This window comes from Aphelocoma coerulescens, chromosome 1A (genome assembly GCF_041296385.1).
Source record: "Aphelocoma coerulescens isolate FSJ_1873_10779 chromosome 1A, UR_Acoe_1.0, whole genome shotgun sequence".
Lineage (NCBI taxonomy): Eukaryota > Metazoa > Chordata > Aves > Passeriformes > Corvidae > Aphelocoma > Aphelocoma coerulescens.
Window position 1 is genome coordinate 41,830,556 of NC_091014.1, and position 23,218 is coordinate 41,853,773.

General features: G+C 41.6%; 1 protein-coding gene and 1 long non-coding RNA gene across 4 annotated transcripts in view; both read left to right on the forward strand.

Moving 5' to 3' along the window:
- Positions 1-1,051: 1,051 nt before the first annotated feature.
- Positions 1,052-23,218, forward strand: part of TMTC2 (transmembrane O-mannosyltransferase targeting cadherins 2) — a 240,302-nt gene continuing 218,135 nt past the window's right edge. For 2 of the 3 annotated variants that reach the window (XM_068999817.1, XM_068999822.1), the window contains exon 1: positions 1,052-1,516. In XM_068999817.1, coding sequence (XP_068855918.1) covers positions 1,434-1,516 — 83 coding nt within the window. In that variant the 5' untranslated portion in view covers positions 1,052-1,433. The remainder of the gene's footprint in view (positions 1,517-23,218) is intronic. The other variant, XM_068999829.1, reaches the window with a different exon arrangement.
- LOC138102078 (uncharacterized) lies at positions 11,577-21,699 on the forward strand. Its single transcript, XR_011147302.1, has 3 exons — positions 11,577-11,641; positions 20,950-21,104; positions 21,228-21,699. It is a non-coding gene; the product is annotated as an uncharacterized lncRNA (long non-coding RNA).

Genomic DNA, 23,218 nt, shown 5'->3' on the forward strand with positions numbered 1-23,218 from the left:
ACTTGTTAAAAGGTCCCCAATTTATTAGACACAGCTTGATGAACAGACTCCCATTCTTCTGGGACAGCATGATGTGCCACTTGATGGAAATCATGAGGAAACAGTTACATAAAAGGGTTGGCTGGCAGTGAAAGGAGGGAACGTTTTAAAAACTCTCTATAAAAAAGAAATAATCAGCCTGATGTACCCAAATCCTTTCCATAACTTCATGCCTCTATATCCCATGAATTCTGGAAGATGGTTTCAGTACATTATTCTCCACAGGTGGCTTTCCTTTCCGGTCTATTTATCTGTCCCACTCAAAGTGTGCATCTCTGGCTATACCCACCCCTCCTCTCATGGGCAGCAGTTGTGGGACTGTACTGAGAGAGCACCAGCTTGCAGCACTCTTTGCCTTGCAGTGTCTTTGTTTCTGACCCCCTCTGCCATATTTCAGTGATTTTGCTTAACTGTAAGCTTAGCTAGGAGCTCCCCATGGATGTTCACATGATAGAGAAATAACAGGCTGTGGGCAAGTGTGGAGCCCCCTGCTCTGGCATCCCATCCCCAATGGTATGGCTGGCCCCTCTCTTTCCTACTAATTTGACCTATTCTTCAGGGCTGAGTAAAAAGGAAGAAACGGGGGGGAAAGGGAAACAGAAAAACAAGGAAAATAACGATGGGAAAAGGAAGAAGAGAAAAGGGGAACAGAAAAAAAGGGAAAAGAAAAGAAACTAAGAGAAAAGAAAAACGTCAAGAGAGAAATAGCATCTGAAAAGAGCGAAAAACGACAGAAAGAAGACAGAAAGAAAGAAGTCGAAGAGAAGACAGAAAGGAGCAGGAAAATGGGGAAAGCAGGAAAGGGGAAGGAAAAGAAGCCCCGCTTGTGCCCAGCTGGCAGCGGGACGCGGCCCAGCCCGAGCCGCGCTGCCGGAGCGGGCGCGCGCGCGGGGCCGGCGCAGCAGCCGGGGCGCGGGGCGGGGCGCGAGGCGGGCGCGGAGGGGCGGCGCGGGGCGGGCCCGCACGCAGGCGCGGTGGGAGCCCGGGGCGCCCCACGCGGGCGCTCCCAGAGCCTCGGCGGCGGCGCCCGGCTCGGCAGCGAGGGGGGCGCGGGCCGGGAGCGGAGCTGCGGCAGCGCCGGGGCGTCGCGGGAGGAAGGCGGGAGCCGGAGCCGCGCCCCGCTCCGCTGAGTCCCGCTCCGCTGAGTCCCGCTCCGCTGAGTCCCGCTCCGCTGAGCCCAGCTGCGCTCTCGCCGCCGACCGCCCCGCTGCCATGGGGTAGGGGCGGCGGAGCGGGGGGACGCCGTCAGGCTGTGGCCGCTGGCGGAGAGCGGAGCGGCGCCCCGCGGTGCCGGGCGGCGCGAGGGGCAGGCGCGGCGGGGCTGGGGCGGGAGGCCGGGCAGGGCAGGGGGCTGCCCCGGTGCGAGAGCGGCGGCGACGGCGGCAGGCGGAGAGATGATCGCGGAGTTGTTGAGCAGCGCCCTAGGGCTCGCCCTGTACCTCAACACCCTGAACGCCGACTTCTGCTACGATGACAGGTAGGGCGGGGAGCGGCGGGGCTGGGTGGGCGGGCGGGCGGGGGCTGCTCACCTGTTGGGAGCGGAGCTGAGCTTCGGCCGCCCCCCTCGTGGTGCCCGGGGCGGCGCCGGAGGGTCCCGGTGGCTCCTGGGCTCTGGGTGGCCGCGGCGGCACTCTCCGCTCCCGGGGCTTTGACAGCTCGGACTCGGTCCGCTCTAGCCCCACGCAGCGAGAAGGGACCCGCCGTTCTAAATTGGCATGTTCTGGGTTATCCCTTACGCGTGGTGTCAGCGGGGCGCCGGCCGCCTCCCGTCCCGAGCCCCCGCGGGAAGTTGCTGTCCGCTGCCGGGCTGCGCTGGGCGGCCGCGGGGAGCGGAGCCCCGCCGGCGGGGAGGGACGCTGGGCTGGCTTGGGCTGCCCACCTGCTCCTCTCCTGGCTGTACCTGCCCGCCGGAGCTGCCGAAAAGGCACTGTTCTTAGTTCAGGGGAAATTCCGATTTGTGCCTTTTCCGGTGACTTAATCTGATCGCATTTAAAACAGATGCATAATTATAATGTATTATTAGGGAGAACAGCACGCCTGGCTAAACTTATTAACCGTCCTGGGGTGATTCATGCTCCATTGGAATTAAACCATCCAAAAAGTGAGCCGGGATTGACTTTGACAGCGTTTCATCAGCCTCTCTCCTCTGTGGCCGGAGACCGTCTGCCCCGGGGACGGGCGTGCGGGGGGCTCCGGCGGGCCCGGCCCCGTCCCGTCCCGTCCCGTCCCGTCCCGGTAGCGTGGCTGGAATCCTGCTGGAGCCGGCAGCTGGCCACGCGTGCGGGGCTGCCTGTGTGGGAGCGAGGGAGGGAGTGAGGAGTGCCACTGGGCGGGTGTGTGAGCGGAGGATCTTACGGCGCGGCTCAGGTTCACGGTGCCAGCGAACTCTCTGAGCAGCTGTCAGGCAGGGTTGGTGCCTTGGAGCCTTTGGTGTGAGAGGAGGAACGCGAGGAAGCACGGTGAGGCGGGGTGAGGGATGTGCCTGATCAGGAAGATGTTTGCTGGATGAGTTGAACTTCCCGGCGCGCTGATGGGATGCGAAGGGGTCAAATGTGTCTTTGATTGGGCATTTGCCTTGGGAAATAACCTGCCTGTCCTGGAGTAATTAGTTACTAAACTTGGAATTTTCCTCCCTTAAGCGGTATTACAGTGCACCTGCCGTGTTTAAGATCTGTCACGGCTTCCAGAATACTCCCCCCTGTTTTCAAGGCTTGCTACTATTAAACCTATTATACTGGAGGCAAATGCCAAGTGTTAGTCCTGGTATAGGTCTCCGGCTGGGAACAGAGTTGGCTACAGAATGTGGCAATTCAGGCTTCAACCCTCCAGGTCATTTACATGGACTTGAAGCCTTGTGAGCAATTAAATGGTTTTAGGTTTCTGTGAGTCTTCCAATTTTCTACAGTGATTTTTCTTAAACCTGTTTTGAAGCTTCGTTCATAAACAATAAAGGAGAAAAGTCTGCTGTTGCCCTGAAATGTGAGGTCTGAGTTGGATCAACAGGAAGTAGTGAATATTTTGATACAGTGACGCTATTATAAACCCGCTTATTATAGTTAAGAACTGCAGGAGCTGTGGAATATTTACATAACACTACATAGCATATGTTGCAATGTTTGGGCAAAACTGGGTTGTTTAAGCACAAACTTAAAAGCCTGTCCTGCGGGCCAGTTCAAATGGGCTAGGCATGGAAAGCAGTATGAAGTACTTTCTGGTGCTGTTGATGTCGAGGTCAAGGTTACTCTTGGTCTTGCCTGAGTGTGCTTTAATGTGGTTAGAAAAAAGTGGTATTTGAGTGTCGTCTCTGAAAGTATGGAAAAGATAATCACACACTGATTTTGCCAGTACTAATCCCAGGCTGTTTAAAAGGTGTTTCTAAAAGACTGCTTTGTTCATGTGTTTACCTCCTAACTAAATAAATCACTTCTCATCATTGTAGCTAAGATTTAGGCATTGACTAGAGTGCTCTAAAAGCCAGTTAATGGCATTTGTGTATGTGGGGGTCATCTAATTAGGATGTTTTTCAATTGCAGCGCTGGAAGTGACAAGGTAGAAAGGGGTGTTTCATGCTAGTAATTGTTGAACTAGAAAGGGTTATCCATTCAGAGAGGCAGGCTCTCAGACCCAAAGTATTCTTTTAACTGTAATCACAGAATCTTGCTGCCCCGCAGGAGTCGGCTTAAAATGTAACAGTAGAAAAGGAGGTCGATGCTGGAGCTGCAGGACACAGCCCTCCATGTGGAAGATGGATCATACTACTAACTTTAACTGAACTAAGATTGTGCATTTAAGCTGGGAACCAGCAATGTCTTGTTTTAGGAGGGCAGCATATTGCCATGGCTTTTTTTTCTGCTTCCTTTGCCATTATATTGAAATTACATCAGACTCTTCTCTTCTTAATATAGTGATCAAACTTACTACATAAAGTGTGTCTGTAATTGCTATCTGTATTTTTTATGTAGGTTGGGCAAGATTAAGTGGCATCATAAAACTTCTTATAGCAAAATCAATTTTCCAGTGGTAAAACTTAATATTTTAGCAGCAGCACAGAACCAAACTAAAGACTGTAGGGACAGTGATATAATAAACTTTCTTGTAGTTTGGGTTTGACTCTGTATCAAAGGATTCAATATTTTGTTTCCCACCCTTTACCCTCTTAAACAAACTGTCATGAAACAGCATGAATTTTAAGCCTGAGGAAGTTGAGTGAGCAAGTGTACATGTTCTTACTTTTTATCATTAGTCTGCCTAACTTGTTTCTTTCAGGCTAAGCAGATATGTTGCACATAATCAGTGCAATCCTGATATTTTTGAGCAGTTGACTTCTTCATTACTTTGAATGAAAGTATCAGGTGTCAGTTTCTAGTCAGTTTCTAAAGACAAGAGCCAGTGTTGTTGGAGTTTTTTTTTGGTTGTTTTTTTTTGTTCTGTAGATGTAGACCTAGAAAACGCAAGCTTTTGCCACCCTGGTCCCTGCCACAGTAATTCTTACAGACAGCTGTGATATTTCCTAGTTACGTGTGTAGATTATTACTGAGGGTTTCACCTCCCCGGCTCAAAATCTCTTTGTTCAGCTAGGAGCAAATAGATGTATTTTTTCCCCTCTTTTTACTTATTTATTTGAAGCTGAATGTGGCATGCAGTAACCCAAAACAAGAGATAAATGAGGAAAGAAGGGAGAAAATATTTAATGCCACAGTAGATCACATTTCTTGTTAATAAAGGTTTATTTATTGCTAAGCAAAATCATCTTGAAACTGGTAACAGGGTAGAGAGAAATGCAATTTCCATTCCTGTAGATGTGTTGAAGATCTTTCTTGTTGCACTGTGTTAAATCCAGTTTCTTGCCAGATTAAGGGCAGCTAATCTTTGCACACACAGTTCGTATTTCATGCTAGTATCTACCAGTATTTCAGGAGGGAAACCCATTGCTGCAATTTGGCTTACACATGACTGTTTTTGTCTGCCATTTGAGCCCCACCAGCCCACCTGGCAATTTGATCTGCAGGTGCCTTACACTGAAGCTGTTGTCCTTCATGTGGCCTGTGCTGACTAAGACAGGTCACTGTCAGTTTATAGCTGGGCTGGGGAAGATTTAGTGCTCTGAGTATCCGAGGTCATGCATTTTTACAGTGAACATGGCAAAAGCGACTGATCTGTTGTGCTGGTTCTTTCTTCTAAGTCTCAGAAGAAAGGCATATTTTAGGGAGAGTATGGTAGGAAGCTTTAACCTTGAGTGATGTATTGTCTCAGTGACACATTGACAGAATTGGTATTCTGGAAAATGTGTACAGATTTGTCTGTGTGGGGCTCTTCCATGAAATTTGGTAGTGCAGGCTAACTTTCTCTAGCTTGCACTGCATTTTATTTAGCAGGCCTGAATGGGGCAGCCTTGCTGATGGTAGAAAATAACCATCAGCCCTGTTTCGAAGCCGCTGGGCAATATTCCAGGCTGCGTTGAAGAAATCCTGTTAAATGTTTTCACCCTGTAGTGTCAGACTTGCATCATTTAAAAACAGGCCGAGCCCATACACATTTGACAGTACCTCTGTTGGGTTTTCCACATGGGATTTAATCTAGCAAGTGACCCAAATACGTGCACTAGAAGAACAAGTGTAAGTACACTGGGGAAAATTACTTGCCATCTGTCTCCTTGTTGTGTGTGTATATTTGATTATTAATTTACATCTATGATTTTTATGGCCCCTTTTTGTTGTCTTCTCAAATTTTCAGCTCCAAGTGCACCTCTCCAGTAGCTTTTAGTATCTCCAGTTTACAGGTAGCTGCAATCTTCTGAATTCTAGGAGTGAGTTTGGTGATGGGGAGAAAGGGACTTGGGTGCTTTCTCTGTAATGCTTTCCCTTTGTCCCCTCTGTTCCATCTTCTGCATGCTAATTTCAAAGCACCATAAAGATAATTTGTATATGAAACATATTTCATATACAGATACATAACGGAGCTTTAACATTTTCATAAAGGAATAAAGGTAACTTGGAGAAGATGCCTGAGTAACTTAGCCTGTGTAATAAAGGTTTATAGTTGAGTTTGTGTTGTATCTGAGTATTAACTGAGTGAACCAGTACCTGATTATCTAATAGGATGAACCCGGCACAATAATATTCTATTAGTACCAGTTCTTTTTTAAATGCTGAACATAACCTAAATATGTATTTGACTTTTCATTTAAAAATGGTTTCTACATAAAAAATTATGTTGAATGAAACACTTTGATCAACATGTGAAATCTTAGTTTCATCAAAATATAGGTGGGCGGTTTGTTTGTTTGTTTTTTTTTTTTACATTTGAGATGCTGTAGTGTAGAAATTTTAGAAAGCAAGAAAGAAAGTATGTCCCCACAGGCTTTATTTTAAGTTTCTTGTTGCATATGTAGCACTAGCATAAAGCATGTCATTTCTGGTAGCTGGTTCAGAGAATAAATTCATCCCTGTTAGCAGACGGAGAATCTCCCTGAGTCACTGATGGGATGTGCCTCATCTGCAGGAAGTTCTTCCAGCACACAATGGAGTTACAAATTCAAATGATCGACTTTCTCCAACATCTCCCATATGTATTCCAGCTGCACTTCTGAATCCTTGAAGTTTGCCAGGGTGAAAGTCGCTGAAAAGGCTCAGAAGTATCTCATCTCAATTTGTTAACCATCTGATAGCTGCAAGAGTGATGAATTAGAGTTCCTTTGCTTCCCTCATCTGGAAGTTTGCCCTTCCCTTGTTGTTTGCTGCTAGTTTTTTTTTTTAATTCTTTTTTTCTGTGAAGTTGACTGAATCCGACTTTTGCTGTTTGTTTATGGAGTTTCTTTCTTTAGCTGAAATATTTGATGCTGAAACTGATGCAAGACTGCTGGCAACCCGTGGTGAGAGTTGCTCCAAATACACAGTTGGAGAAACAGACTAAATCTGAAGGTGGAGATGCTTAGTGTTATTGTTACTTATGTAAAGGTGAATCTGTTCTTTGGGCCAGTGTTTTATGTAGGTTTTTTAAAAAAAATATTTCTAAATGTTTTGTAGGCTTTATTCAGATTTTGGGTTAACTGGTTTTTTTGGAAAAGAAACCTTTTTAAACTGTCCATTTCCTTCTCTGTTCTTTTAGCTAATTTTTGTCTAAAATGGTTGTTTAAAAGGTGGAAGCGTTTTATCTGGAGACCTGAACCATAAGCTGAAAGCTTTAAAATAAATTTTGGAATTTCTCTTGATTGTGGAAGCCTATTGTTTCTCTTTAGGCTTGACAGCCTTTGACTCCCTCCACTTTTCCACTTGGGGCGACTGATCATATAAACTCTCCTTATTTTCCTTTAGAGTGGGAGATTGTTCTGTGGGCAGGTTATTTAAGTCAAGATGGCAGTAGGATTTCATTTCACATCTACTAGATCAGGTTCTTATCCTGTCTCAGGATAGTCATCCAGATTTAAAATGTGTCATTTTTTGTGTGGGCAGTCCCTCCCTAGTAAGAGGGTGTAAATTTTGCAATTTCTTTCCCACTTTTACCCTCTGCAGAGCTCCATGCTAAATCATTTTTCCCCAAAGGCCAGCCTGCTGGTGAATGAAACTCAGAGTCAGAGGAAAGTGTTTTTTGGAATGACATCCTAAACATTACTTAAAACGTCAACTCTACTGCTCAGTTTGTTACTTCAGGACAGTTGAAATATTTTGTGGACCTGTGAATGGCTTATGACAGATCTCCAAAGGCAGCGACATGCACTTGGCTCTGTCTTCAGAGGATGCTTCAGGCTAGCGCAGGGTTGCTGCTGTTTGTGTATGACAGCTGATTGTGAAACAAAGAAACAAGCTGGGTCACTGGGGCAGCAGCCAAGGATCAAGTAATCTGTCAATCTCTGTTTTACTTCAAGGAAAAAGAAAATTGGTAAATCCAACTGTTTGAAACTGATAAAATTTTGTGGCCCAGCCTCTGTAACTGGGGAAGGTTCATCAATGATGCTTCACTGACCATTCCTGGCCTCATTAAGCTTCGAGAGGGAGAAAAAGTAAAAGTGACTTCCTTGAATACTAATCCTTGTGTTCCCTAGGACACTTTGAATTACTCTGTTAGCCTTCATTGTCCTAGTGGCTTCATGAGAAAATTTTTCAAGAATAGTGGCAGGTTTCAGTTGGAGATAAATAATACTGTTTACTGTCTTCAAGTCCCTTGTTTCCTTTACCTCTTCATCTTTTTAATTGCTTTTTGTTTTATTGAAAATATTGTGCTTTCAGCATATTTTGTCTTATATGTCTTGATTATTTTGATTTTTTTTTTGTCCAGTGGTTTATTTAAGTGACCCATATTAATGCTTCAAAAACTAAGAATCATTGTAATCTGTAAAACACTGTGGGTGTATATACTATCATTATATACAATAGCAGAATTCTGTTGTATACTAAAATTTGAGACCATGCCTTTTTTATCGTCTTTCTTCCAACAGAGAGCTGGACAGGCTTGCTATTAGTCTGCCATAAAGGCTCCTTAATGTATCGGTGAGGGTCACTGTTGACTGCCTCAGATCATTTCCTTCTCTCCAGGATTTAAGCACTTTGGCCTCAGCAGCGTTCCCAGTCCCAGCTGGCCCAGGAAGCCAGAGACTGACAGATAATTGAACACGGATTTTCTATATGATGGTACGAACCATTGTTTCTAGATGACTGGACTGGTCTGTGGAATCCCCTATTACTCACCAACTTGTCAGTAGACCCAAAAAGCCCTGCCCTGACCTCTGACCTGGGCTTCAAGGGAGGACAGGTTTTTCTGAATTTAGCATCCTGGGTCCAGGATGGGTGTTTCTGAATTTAGTGTTACTCTAGGCTATTTTGCTAATGAGAGGCTTGTATGATTTTTAGCTCCTACATGTTTTAGTCAGCTAGTCCAATTCGCATTCAGGGGAACAACGCAGTAATTGGTAGCAGAACTCCTGCTGTAAAGTCTCTGCCAGTGCCTGGATGCTATTTTCATGCAGCTTGGTAATTTGCGTACTTAAATCCTAAAAAAGGACTTGAACTCTTGAAGCAGGGTTGCTATTCAGTGACCAACATTGTAATGGAAACACACCTGCTCAACAGCAGCCTGGGCCCTTCTGCGATCTCTGTCCAGTCGTCTCTTCTCACCTCTGTGGCTTTTTACATACAGCAGTTAATAATTGATGCTGGGCCCAGGAACCAGACTCTAGTGTGCCACTTGCCCATCATTGCTATAGAAGACCTACACCCAGTGCTTAGGTGGCAAACCAGTCTCTGAACACTCTCAAATACCTAGCTAAAAGATACACCACAAATGTTTATCTGCAGCCTCAACTTAGAGACAGCATTTCATTTCAATAGTGTTTCCAATTGCTTGGCTACCTTCTCTGAGTGTAACTTGAGTTAACTGCTTTTCTAAGATTTTTCTCTCCCATTGATACAAGGGAATGTAGTTCAAAGTTGGATGGCTCTGTGAATCAGGTACTTTTATTTAGGAGATGGTGCCTGGCTAAGTGCATGGGCTTCCAATGTCATGATGCATCAGGAGAGCCTTTGCAGTATCCAGCCTCCAATTTCTATGCAGGAATATTTCTCAGTTGATGCTTTTTAAAATAGTTTTTATGTTTTCTCAGAAACTATTGAAGCTGATAATGGTTATTTACTTTGTTATTAAAAAATCCACCATGGAGTTCCAGTATACGAATAAAACACTAAGAGATATTCTTCCACTGAAAATAGTCTCCTGAAGCTTATGTTTGGAGCAGTTTTAAGGTGATATAATTACTTAGTGGAGGGAGGAGGAAAAACCCCGGATGTTGTCCATTACAAAGATCTTTAAGAATTAAGGAAAATTAAAACCTGTCTGTAGGTAGGGGTCAGCCAAGCCCTTTATTGTGGAGTATCACGGTTAAAACCAAGCCCTGAAATCCAGCCCATCAGCATGAAACTGCTTTTGTCAAAATGCCCCTTGATATGTCTTCATCAGGATTCCAACAGGAGATTTAAGACTTCAGGAGGATGCCAGCTTGTGTGTAGAAAAGGTTGGTGTGCTGAAGTTGCCTCTAGAAGGTAGGCAGAGGAGGTTTGTTCCATTGTCATTTAAATTGTAAATATTCAGTGTGTGGCTGGTGTTGGAACCATGTGTGTTGCAGTAATTCCTGAGCCTGCATTTTTGCCCAGGGTGTTTCCCAGAGGTGTTTTGTGGCATGCTCAGAGTTAAACCTGCTGTAAGTGATGCTGTGAGTTATCAGATTGAAGTTCTTTATTATATTAATGCCTATAAACGTGACAGGCTTTTAGTAGACACTTTGCATTGAAACATGCAATTCATTGGATTATAAAGTAATAACCAACGTCTTGGAGGCAAATTGGGGAGAACTGGAATTCTTAATCCAGGATAATCTGATTTTTCTTTTTTCACAAATGTTTGATTTGTTTCAGGTCTCTCACATGAAATCCTGAAGTGGGAATTAATTTCAAAAGTTTGCCATTTCTGTGACTTTAACTTTGGTTTCTCCAAGTCTTTTGTGTGTGTGTACAGTTTGATATTGTTTTCAGAGTGTGTTTTCAGTGGTGGACCTTTGAAAAGATGTGGGAGGATCTTGCTGCCCAGTGTGCAAAGCAGCACGTTAAATAATACACTTAAAAATCTTCCTTTTGAAGCACACAATGTCTGTGCCTTTATAGGCTGTTTAGTAGTTTCTCCTCTGCAGACTGATTGTGTTGGTACTTTTGGTCTTTATGTGATATTGTAGCACTTTGGAAACACTGGAATGTTCTTAGTTTCATTTTACAGCCTGTCAACTTTCCTGGGTCAGAATCAGTTATGTTTGGCTGGCTCTTTTGTTTGAGGGGACTTGTACTGGACTGCATTGAGAAGAGGATTAGGTCCAGTTGGAAATTCAGATGAGATGCCTGCAGTCACTTCCTGGCCATTAGAGTAACTTTCCTAAGTTTCCTATTTCCAAAAAACACTGTGGATTTCTCTTACTGAAGTGGAAGGAACCCATGCTGTGTTGAGTGTGATTCTGTGGGTGGAACTTGTAGCTGTTGTTCTGTAGGTTATGAACTTTCTGCTGTATACTCTTCATGCTTCATATGCTTTTTAAAAATACTTTTTTTTCTTTTAAAATAAAAATATATTTGAAGGAACACTGTGCCTTGTTTTATCCTCTCATTTCCAGCAGTTATGTGAAGGTGCTGTCATGCCTTCTCTGGCATTTGATACTGTATTTATTTGATATTACTACTTAGTGTGGCAACAGTGTTGATTGTTTTAATATACGATAAAACAAGAAGATGAATAAATTAGACTCACATTTGAGGCAGGATCTTAACAAGCCTTATTTTGTGTGTTGCACATCAGCACTCTAGATGCCACTAAAATGGGAAGAATATTTATGTCCTGGATTAAGCCTCTCTGTGTTGTCCCATCTGACCTTGTTGGTGCCAGAATTTAGTTGGTGAACCATCTTGGGCACCTGTCTGAAATGATTTCTGAAGCTTCATTTGGAAGTTTGACTTGTGAGTCTCTAGCATGGTTGCTCCCATTCTGCCATCCGTTCTTTGGCTTTCCAGGCCTCCTTGCAGATCCAGTGCCGAAAAGAAACACAGTACGGTTCCTGGGAAGATAATTCTAGGTATGGTATGCATCTCTCTATGTATTTCCTTACTGCAAAATCTTGAATTATAGCAAGAATTTCCTTGTAATAAATTCCATGATTTTTTGGTATATGTGTTTCATTTTCTTCAAACAAAGAGTTTCAGTTGCACTTGAGGAAACTTTTAAAGGTTGTTTTGTTTGTGGGGGTTGTTTTCTTTTTTTTGAGAAAGGAAAGAGGGTTGCTCTCGCAAAATTAGCATTTGTTGCAGAAGAAAAGTTTCCTTTTCTAACTAATTATTTGTAATTAAACTTCTGCTCTCTTACATTTTTATAATTAAAGGAGAAGAAAACTTAGGCTTTTTAAATCACTTTGATCTGAATTAAGGTTCCAGTGCCAAAAATATAATTTAAATGCTGCATGGTTGTATAAATAAAGCCTGCTGAAAGAAAAAGTTCTAAGAGAATAATGAAAAAGTTGAACCAATTAAAATGGCATTTTTGTGTCTAGCAGCTCTTATTTTGTAGCACAAACAGTTCTTTATAGCTTCTTTGTAACACCAGTGTACTTGAATAAATTTTCTATTTTTGTGAAAAGATGTAGTTATATGTTCTATTCAATTCCGCAGTACATTGTTCATCTCTTGCATGTAAATCACTTGGCTTGTTAAAAATGTTAGTATTTCTCTTTAATAAACATTGTGCTTCTGGAGAGTTTGCAAAATGCACTTTTATCCAGAAGACGAAAGACTTAAGGATGGGGAAAGGCCACAAAGAAAATGGTTCCTCACATTGTTGCACTCATGGTAAAAAAGCCAAGCCCAAGCTGGATCACCTGGAGTTCTGTCTGTGCTGCTGTTTGCTGCCAGGTGCATTCCTGCCCTGCCTGGCTGTTGAAAGCAGCTCCTGCTATGGAGATGGTTGTGCTGATGTGGCTTATGGAGAATGGCTGGCAGGTGAAGCCTCAGATGGCTGCCTGCTCCACCTGAATGAGCCTGGGGCTGTGTGTCAGGGTGGGCCCTGAGAGATGGTGCAAGTCACTACATCTCTTACTGCTTTGCTTCTTCCCTCCTTGTTCTTGCTCAGTATGTGATGGCAAACTTGAGGCAGCTGAAGCCGCATCTTTGGTAGGTCTCTTGTGCTGGATAGTTCCATGTGGCTCAAGCCTTCATAAGGGTGCCTGGCTATTTTGAAATGATGGCTTGGGCTTAAAGAAAAGAACTTGTTTTGTATACTTTCCCCCAGAACTGTGAGCTGTCTAGATGCTGCTTAGCCAGGGGAGTTTTCATTTCTCTGGTGTCTGTTTTGCTGTAGCAGTGTACTTGCTTTAATTAAAAGACTGGAGAAGCTGTGGAGAGTCTCCTTCTCTGGAGGTAATCAAAACCTACCTGGACACAATCCTGTGCAACCTCCTCCAGGTGAACCTGCTTTATTTAGATGGAGTGGGGTGGGTCTTGCACTAGATATCCTCCAGAGGTCCCTCTCAAAAGTAGTAATTATATGAATGTTTCACTAAATCTGTTTTGTTTAATGTTGAATGAGTAGATTTGTATGTATTCCAAGCAGAACCTGGGATTACCCTGATGGAGTTGAGTAACTGGAGTTTCATGCCTGACTGATACAGGTTAAAAGCAAAAGGAAGGATTGAATGTCCGGTGACCAAGGAAGTTAGTTGGTCCTCTGGAATTTAGAGCCTGCTTCTAGCATGTGACAAAAAAAAATAGGATATTAATGAAAAAGGTGATGTTTATATGTTAATAAAACTGATGTACTAAAGTACTACAGTAAACCTGTGAGAATTTTCAGGAAACTTTTCTCCTCTAGGGGACAGTCAACTCTTTCTTCCAGTTTTTTCCTAAATGTTCCGTTTTCAATCAATATGAACAATCCTGTCCGAGAACAATTAAAGGCCACCTCATTTAGGGGCTGGGCAAGTGTGTGGTGAGGTGAGGAAAGGATCCCACAAAGAAGAAAGGCGTTAAGGAATACTGGCTTTCACCAATTTGTGCCACATACCTAGTCTGCTAGCTTGCAATACTAATAATTATTAACATTTGGTATTTTATTCTTGAAAAATGATGGAAATACTGACTGATATAGGAACACCTGTAGCGTTTTGTCCATATATCACTATGATAAGTGTTAACCCTCTTGTAATTCTGAGCTGTTGACTTGATGTGTATGGAAATAAACTAGCTTTTCAGGAAAAAAGGTTTGCTGCTCTTTGCAGCTCTAGATCTTGGGGCTGCTTGATGATAGTCTTGGAGAAGAAGGCTTCTCTAAGCAGTCAGTTTGGATAGTACAGAGGTACAGGTACCATGGCGATGAGTATCATACGTGTCTTGAAAGGCTCTGATGCAGTAGCTTGGCACAAGGTACCACCCTGTTAGGCACAGTTTCTAGGAACACATGCTGGGTGTGATATTTCAATCTACCAATTTGGCTCTGTGCTTGGTTTGTTCTGAACACCTTGCAGACTGAAATTTGTAGATTTTGTTGAGGTTCTCTGTGTTGTAGCTTATTGTAGGCAGGAAGCTTCAGTTTGTGTTCGCACTATGCTCTCTAATTGTAAATGATGTGAAAAAGCACAGGAGTTTATTTTATAGCAAGAAGATTTAAACTCAGTTTCTTCCTACTGAATCCTAATGTTAGGGTACTGTTTTCTGAATAAGTAAAATGACTCTAAAGCATAAAAACAAAGAACTAAGATACAGGTAAATTTAAGTATGGGAAACATTACAGGATTCCAGAATAAAGAGTTATTTTATTACTGCCTGTCCCTCAGTCTTTCTGTAAATATTTAAGGAATAATATAAGTGATGTGGGTGAGAATTTTCAGTAATGAGTGTGGTTGAAATAATTTATCATTTTTTTTCCTGCTTGTCTTGTGTAATTGAAAAAATTCTGCTCCAAAATACAAATTGCACTGGATCTTAGTGTGGGCAAGGATATAAGGACATCTGTTCTTTGTGTAGCATAGTGGGAGTGATGGCTGAAGGTTTTTGCTTGAATAAGGGCACTGAGAGCACTTTATTTTGCATACTTCTTTCAAGATAAGAAATCATGGGGAAACATCTGTGTGTAGAGTACGGAAATGTACGATGTTGTACTTTATATGCTGCTGTATGCTGTATTAGTGGAGAGTATTTGTTTTCCATCCCTATTTTTCTTGGACTGAAATCCTATATAAAGTGCATGAGGTAGTAGAGAATGATCCTGTTAAGGAATAGCAGATACTGTGATAATTCTAAGCATGAATCTGAAACTGTACCAGTTAGTCCTTTGCCAAGAGTAAGTGAGCCACACTTGCAGAGTAAGTGCTCAAGGAAGACTTGCTTGTTATGCTGTATTATGTGTTGTAAAATGCAAAAGAACCCTTTTCATAACAGGATGGTTGCATTTAATATGCATACTTAATTGCACATATAACTATATATATAGCTATATATATACATACACAAAATAAAAGACACAGTTTTTCGTCTCATTTATACTGGCATGCTATCTTATGTCTGCATCAGCAGTACAGGTCATGGATAAAGTGAAGGGCTGGACCCTGCAATCGGTGACTCTTCCAACAGAGTGATTAAATTATTATCCAATTATGCCCTTGGGAGTTTCTGAGTGTATAAATATAGTAAGCAGTATGGTAATCAGAAAAAGCAAAATGGTTTTTTTGTGTTTAGTGAGTCCTTATTTTTTTAGTCATTGTTCTGAATTTCATCAGGAACTGCTAAATTCTTACTTTCTGCAGCAAAGGATCTCTTTGACTTTGCAGTATTTGGATTTCCTTTTTTTCTGCTGAAGGTTAGAAGTCAGCTGTTTGGGTCATCTTACTATCCATGTTTTAAAATAAAACTAAATGAGGAAGCAAATGCAGAGATTATATTTCAGGTGTTGCTTCAGGAGCTGACTAAACTTTGATTTAATTGAATTCAATTTAGATTGGTTGAATATTGCTGCTGTTCTAATTAAAGGAAGAAAACTGCAGCATACTAATCTGTTTTTCTTGTACCTGCCTAAAATTTATTCTTTTTTGAAGTACAAATGAGCAAGTGAATTCTTCAGCTGAGCAAAGTCAGTGTTTGTGCCTAGACAATTATGCATTAACTATTTCTTGCTTACTGGCATGGAAAAAATGAGCAGATTGGAGAGGATGGATACCCTGCTTAGTAATATTCAAAAAGAAGGATAAATATAACCTAATAATCTGCTTTAGTGATGATCTGTTTATTTTGTCCTAACTTAGTTAAAATCAAAAGAAAGGCAAATACTTTTGTAGGTTGGATGTGCTAGTAAGAGATAAAATGGCTGCGGATGCTTTGGCTTTGCATTTGGGACTTCAGTTTTACAAACACTTGGACATGTGTTCAGCTTTTCAGATGTAAATAGTCCCATTAGATGAAATCTGGGTCTAAATGGAATCGATGGTAAAACCTATGGCAATTTAAATAAGACTAGAATTTCATGAATGGGTTCAGTGAGACTAGCTGTATACATAAAGCCAAACACGTGGCTGAGTGTTTGCAAGGATACGAGACTAAGACCCTTGGGACACAGTTTGAAGTCTGACCTGTCTTGGCTGCTGAATGATGAAGAGACACAGTGAGGAAGTAGGTGACCAGTTTGTGCATAAACAAATGCAGTATATAAAATATCATAAATAACTGCAATTCATAAAATGCTTGGTTGGTCCTAAATAATGAAGCAGTGAAAGTGTTTATGGGATGTCCTTGTAATATATTTTTATTTTATATTTTTGGCATGAATACATGTAAGTATCATTATTATGTTTCATTATTCAGAAGAACTTAATAGCAGGACACTTCCTTTTGGAAGAGGGGAGGTAAAATAGAAATTACAGGGCAGCCCCCCCCCTGCCCCCAACTTGTCCTTTCAGTTGTAGGAATCATGCAACATTCGATAATTGTGTCAACTCTTTTAATTATCATGTATATTAACTGCTTAATTTTACATCACACTTGGTAAAGAAACGCTGTGGGTATTACCATAATTGTGATGGTTCTCACCATCTGAGGCTCTCCCCTCCAGATGTTTCACCAGTTTGCAAATTTGATTTGGAGCTGCATGTGCAGCAAAACAACTGTTATATACACTAACAGATCTGTCTCTCTTTGTGCAGAGCATCTTTGCAGAGCCTAGTTTCACATTTCTTGGTGAGAAATATTATTGAATGACTTCCCTCGTAGAATCCTGTGAGATTTAGATAAGTGCAATTTTCCGGGTTTTTGAGGGAGTCCTAATTTACATTTCATAACACACACAAAGCAATTAGCATGAAGTCTTAAGGCAGCTTGACAGTCCTTTGTGCCTATGGAAACAGTTACAAAGTAGTGCGTGTGCAGATAATGTTATCAGGTGCCCTTTGTGCGTGCTCACTTGTTTTACCTGGGGCATACTAAAAAGCTGCAGTCTAATTCTCATTTAAACTCAACCTGCTCTATTGTATGATGAACTTGCATAAAGAGAGAAATGTTGAGGTCTTAAGAAAATAATAAGTACTGTTCATTGTTCTGAGTGACCTCATTTTGTCACACTAAGGCTGTTTTTTCTCTGTGTGCATGGCTTTAAATGCCAGTGATGGGAGGAACATGACCTCCTAGGTGAGGTGAGATTCAGGCTGCAAAGCTTCTTTCTGTCTTTGCTCTCTCTCTCCTCATAGGTGGGTGTAGAACCTTGTCTCTTCTCCAAGTTGGAGACTAATAGTGCCTATGTGTTTGGAGAATGGAGAAGAAGATCCCAGCTTTATTGTCCTGCTGATTGTGCAGTCCAGTCCAGCTGTTGCTGGGGAATAGAGAGGGGAGACTTGGTGTAGTGGGCAAGAAGGCAAAGTAATGCAGCAAGACGGTAGGAGGTTTGACACTGATACCAAGCTCTTTGGCTGTTGCGCACAGATGACTGGGGCAAATACTTCCGTACTTCTTACTCAGTCTTTGTTGATATATATATATTTTTTTTTAAAGGTTTAAAGCGTTTTTGTTTCAGTTTGGTAAGATACTGATGCAATTTCATTCAATTCAGTTGCTTTATCCAGCTGTGTAGGGGGCAATGCCTTAGGGTGCTTTCATGAACTCTTGAGAAGAGATTTTCTGCCCTGAGGAGTTTTGGACTGAAAGGTAGGAGAAGAGCAATGCATGGAAAAGAGGCAGTGTATGCATAGTGGTCCTGTGTCTTAGAGTGGTGTTTGCAGGTACAAGAGCCATCTAAACATTATGGTGTCAAATAGGGGAGGTCTGAAGAAAGGAAAAGGCAAGGCAGAAGACATAGGAGAAGGGTGAAATGAGATATAGACCTTGTTGGCACTTAGGTGAGTGAGATGCAAAAGATCCAAACCCAGTACACAAGCTGAAAGAAAAATCTCTCAGAGTATGAATGCTGCTGCTGCCTTTGCTGAAAGACATTGTCCCTGGGCTTTGGCAATCTCAGCTGTTTCTGTTGTAGCAAGCCAGGCTGGCTCAAACTGCTTAAGCCTGTTTGCTTGATGGGAACAAACCTAAGATCGATGACACCATCAGCATGGTCATCAGGTCTGAAGGGATGAGTGTTACTAGAGTAAATGAGGGTAAGCAATCAGTGCAGGTAATCTGGTTGGAGAGTACCAGGGAAGCCTGTCCAGAGAGGTCTCTGGGGATTTCACTCCTGCCTTTCATGGTTTTTCAGCTTGCTCTTCTAACCTGTTCTCTCTGTCTCCCTAGGTGTTTTTCTCCTCTCATGTTTCCTATAATGGAAAGCTGTTAAGTCATATACAGAAAACAGATGCTGGAACCAAAGGAGGAGAAATGAGCAATGACTTACTTAATAGATTTAGGCCCATTCAAGAAGAAAGACACAATATGGCCTAAAAAAGAGAGAAATTGTTTGGAAAAGGAAAATGGATAAAACAATGTGACTGAAAACAGAGACTTAGGTGATGCTGTGCAAAAACTAGACGGCTGCAGAAGCTACAGTTTTGTGATTGCCTTGTTTGGCTGTTCCTCACACTAATTCCTAGTTTGGGACAGACGGTGATGATGCGGAGCGCTGCTGCTTTGAGCTGGCCCTTGCCAAGGCTGCTGTGTGGCTAATGAAGCACAGGGCTTTAAGCTCGTCTTGGCAATAGCGGTTTGGATGGAAGTCCAAGCTGAACTATCATCAGAGACAAGGCTATTTTTAGGGCTATGTGTATGAAGAAATAGTTGATATAAAGTTACAGAAACTCTTGAAAAGTGGCCCTGTGCCTTGTGCTTTGAATATTTTATACTAAAGAAGTTTTCAAATCCTTCTCAACATGAGAACTGACTGTGAATGTCAATCATAGCACTGCATGTGGCAGTTGTTTATTACCCCACTTTTAGATTAAATGTTACAAATTAAGTATTCTTTTCCATATTTGCTTAGATTATTGTTATAGAAGACACACATATTTAATTCCAGGTAGATAGGCTTTTCTCTTTCTTTCTGGACTTACTCCTCTTTCCTACCATGTCTTAGCTTCAAGGACAAAGGAAAACTTAATTTTTACATTAAAGAAGAAATTATTTGTAAAGACACATTATACTCCCAGGCTTCCAAGACTTGTGGTCTGAAACTGGAAATGTAGCCACAACTAATGTATTCAGAGACCAGCTCAGTGTGGAGTTTTACTGAAATGTTTGGTGAATGCTCTCAGAAGCAATGAGTGAAGCTTTAAAAGTTTTCTTGTAGTTTCCTATATACTGCCTGACTTTTAATGCTGGCATGATCTAGGTAGAAAGGCATTATATAATTAGACCTATCAATTTACCATGAAAAACAGAACAGCAATAGTGTTCCCCATCCCCATTAGCTTGTTCATGTATCTCCCTCTCTCATCCTAAACCAGGAAGAAAATACTGACATTTTCACATTGTTGCCATTTTTTTTTTTTTAATATACCATTTTCTTAGGTAAGGGGAGTGCTTTAGAAGTGCTAATGGCTATGGCCTGTGTTCATCTTTAGCTGATACAGCATTTCTTATAATGTGTCTGTATTCTGTGGTGTTGGCTTTGTACCTAGTGGCAGAACTGGTTTGCATGTGGTGTGGGAGCAGCGTGCTCGCACAGGTGAGCCAGTAGCAACTGCAGAGAAAGTCTTCTTGTACCCTGGAAGTGCTGCTTCCACCCAAGCTGTTGGTCATGGTAATGCTATGAAAACAATTAAAGTGGTAGGTAGATAATGGCAAAATTCAGAAGGCAATAATAAGACCTATTATATGTAAAAGTAAAAAAAAAAAAAAAAAAAAATAGTGAGCATTCAGGAATGCTAGTACTTTGCATAATGATTTTATCACTTGTTTTGGTTAACTATCTTAAGTTTGTGTGGCAATAATATTCTATTTTCAAGGTGATTAAGTTGGAGTTTTGAAGACTCTTTAAATATGAGGAACAACTGCAATCTCTGTCTGACCTAAGAAAGGACTAAAAGCAGGAAATCATCCAGGGTGACATATGGGCAGTTCTTGAGTTCCTCTGAGATCTAAATATACTCAGAGTCTGAGCTGAAACAGCATCGTTTGTGTGCTTCAGTGTTAATCTGAGTTATATGCTAGAGTTATACCTCTGTCTTCAGGGCAGATGTAGCCAGAAAACTGAGACAGAGACCAAGACCAGACTTAGTCAATAAATGGCTTATCTGCAATATGAGTGGTTCAGAAGTGTAAACTATATAATTTCCAATTTATTATCACAACATGAGTTCTGAAGCAGTCTGATCCTTCTAGAGTTGCGTCCTTGCTATTTGAGAGACTATAGAAATAGAAGCTGTTCCATCCCTAAAAAGGTTGTTGTTCAGACCCCTACTCTGGAACAAAAGCCCCCAGCCAAAACCAACATACTTCCTATCTACCCCTGCCATTTTTATTTTACTTAGTAGGATTGCTTTTATAAACCTAAACATTGCTATGGCTGTCTTATTTTTTTAAGAACATAAAAATCTCAGAGATTTCGCTCATGTTTTATTTCTGATTACTTCATGCTGTGGGTATTGGTGAGATAAAAATCTGTATCTGGAGCATTGTTGTGGGGGAAGCAAGTTGCGTGCAATGTTTCTCATCAACCATAATTAAAGGATTGACTATTACAATCAAAATTAATTGTGTTTAATAGAGGATTGCTGTACCTTTTATTCTTTTTGGTAATGTAGCCAAATCACACACTCGTAACTTTCCTTTCATGTTTCAGAAAGCTTTTGGAAAAGTCTGTTTTCCTCTTTCAGTGTAACTATCTCTAGGAGAGAAGGGATTCTGTATTTCCTGAAGGTAGTTATATTTCTTAAATCATTGAATCAAAATGCAATGGTTAATGTTAATAAATATTTACTTTGGTTTTAAGCTTGGAATCATCAGCAGTGCCACAAACTAATCTGTGAATTTGCCTGAGGTGGTGATGTGAGCCTTCAGAGTGTTATATTTGAAGTTGCACTCATCCGTTGATTAACTGAATAAAATTTGCATCTTTAACAAAGACCAGCGTATAGCTTTGTCTAGGTAAATAATTCTATGCATATTTTTCAGTAGTATTTGACAAATTTTTTTCTCTTTTAATTGTTTTAACATGACTTTCTTCTGTGTGTTGTGTTTGTTTGTTTTTTCTCTTTTTTTTATCTTTAGGAAAGCTCGTTTTCAATATCAAGCAAAGCCCAAATCCTATCAGAAAAAAAAAACGTTGGGAATAAAAGCAATTTCATATCATCATAGACCATGAACTGTGAAAGTGATACAAGCTCGACTAATCTTGTCACAAGGCAATATTTAATTTGTTCTGTCTCCTGGTTTTTGTGATGTTGTGTTTGTTTCTTTTTAAATTGTTATTTTTTTATTGTTGTCATTTGCTTTATCTATGTACACTTATTCTTTCCTACCTCACTCTTATATCATACTTCCCGTGGGCCAAGGATAAACCTGCTTGGAGCTTGTACATGTCTTGTCTTGCAGGAAAAAAGCATCTTCAGTGATGGGTTGGATTCTTTAAATGTCGTTACTCTCTTCTCTAAACCTGTTATTTTTGTTGATTCTTAAAATTCACGTAACCTGCTGCCTCTCACTTTTGTAAGCATTTGGTAAGGATGAGTGTCAGGGTTGATGTTGGTGAATACAGGTAATGTTGTCTCTTCTATATTACATGAAGTTCTTGAACACTATGAGATCATAAAATAGAAAAATAATAGGAAACCATTGTGCTTATGTAAAATGTGTTCTACTCATCAGTTTTGTTCATGAGCTGTAGTACATACTCTAGGACACCTTTGCCAGTAGGGCAGATAGGTGAGAGTCTTCCCCGTGTCAGGGGTCAGGGCCCCCTTTAGATCTGGGGCATTGGGAGTCCGGAGGATGGGCTGGTTTCCAAGAGTGTTTGCTGCAGAACTGGTGTGTCAGCCTCACTTAAAGCCTTTGGCTTTTCCTCCCCTGCCTGCTTTGCTCGGATAATCCTGCAGCAGCTGTCGGAGTTTCCCTTTGATTCCTCTGGCTTCAGCAAAGCTGCAGGGACGCTAGAAACCTAGCCCTGACCCCTGCTGAGCTGGTGGAGATAAGAGCAAAATCATCCTCATTGAACCTGTGTACCATTGCCCTATTTCAGCTAAGTGAATGGTCAAAATAAAATCCCTGATTTGATTTCCAAGGATGAGTGACAGGCAGTCCTCCCCCCATCGCTGGTCCCCCAGTGATGCCAGCTGCATGTGCCATGTCCCCAGTGCCCCTGTGGGTAGGGTGTGGAGTAGTCATGTGGTGTCAGCAGTTCCCTGTGATTGAATCCCTGCTTGTGACACCTAGAGGGAAAAAGTGGGTGTTTGTAGGTTAGGTTATACTCAACTTTGATTGAGACCTGCCTGCTGTCTGTTGTTCTGATCCAGTGCAAAAAGTGTTGTCAGTGCATGTCAGGGTGGGGGGGAGATGGGTGCCAAGCAGCAAGAGATCAAAAACACAGAGCTGCCAAGTTGGTCCTGTTGTATTTGGTATTTGTGAGGCTCAGTGGAACCACACATCCCTTATTTTAGATGATGTCCCACTGTCCCTGAAAACATGTCTCTTAAAAGTTTTCCTCTTACTATTGTTAATGCATGCTTCAGCATGCATTTGTGAACTAACTGTACTCAGGAAGGGTGCTCTGCCATTGATTCCGTTCTTTTCCTGCAAAGCATCCCCACTGTTTTGGAAATGGCTTAATATATAATCTGCAGTGTGAGGAGGCTGGCAGTGAGAAGGGTAGGTGATTAAATAATTCCATAAATACTGATAGACAGTTTGAACATATATGGCTTGGATTAACTGCCTCCACTTTATGGACATCATTATCTGTTAAAATAATTTGTTTTCCTACAGGTAAAAATTTAATCTTCTAATTTTAAATTAATCTGGGTTTAACTTCTATTAGCACAATCTACTTTCTGTTTTGATGTAATGTTCTACTCAGCTAGGCAGATCCAATAGTTTTAGCATTGGAACCTGGTACATGAGACCTTTTAAAGTGTGTAGGAATTGCAGATTGCCTTTTCTACAGCTTCCACGTCACTTTGTTTAATAGTAACATTTTCAATGTCTAGAAATGTACAGGGGTGATACAAAGATTATGCCTTATTATTTCAACCTACAAATACTCTTCT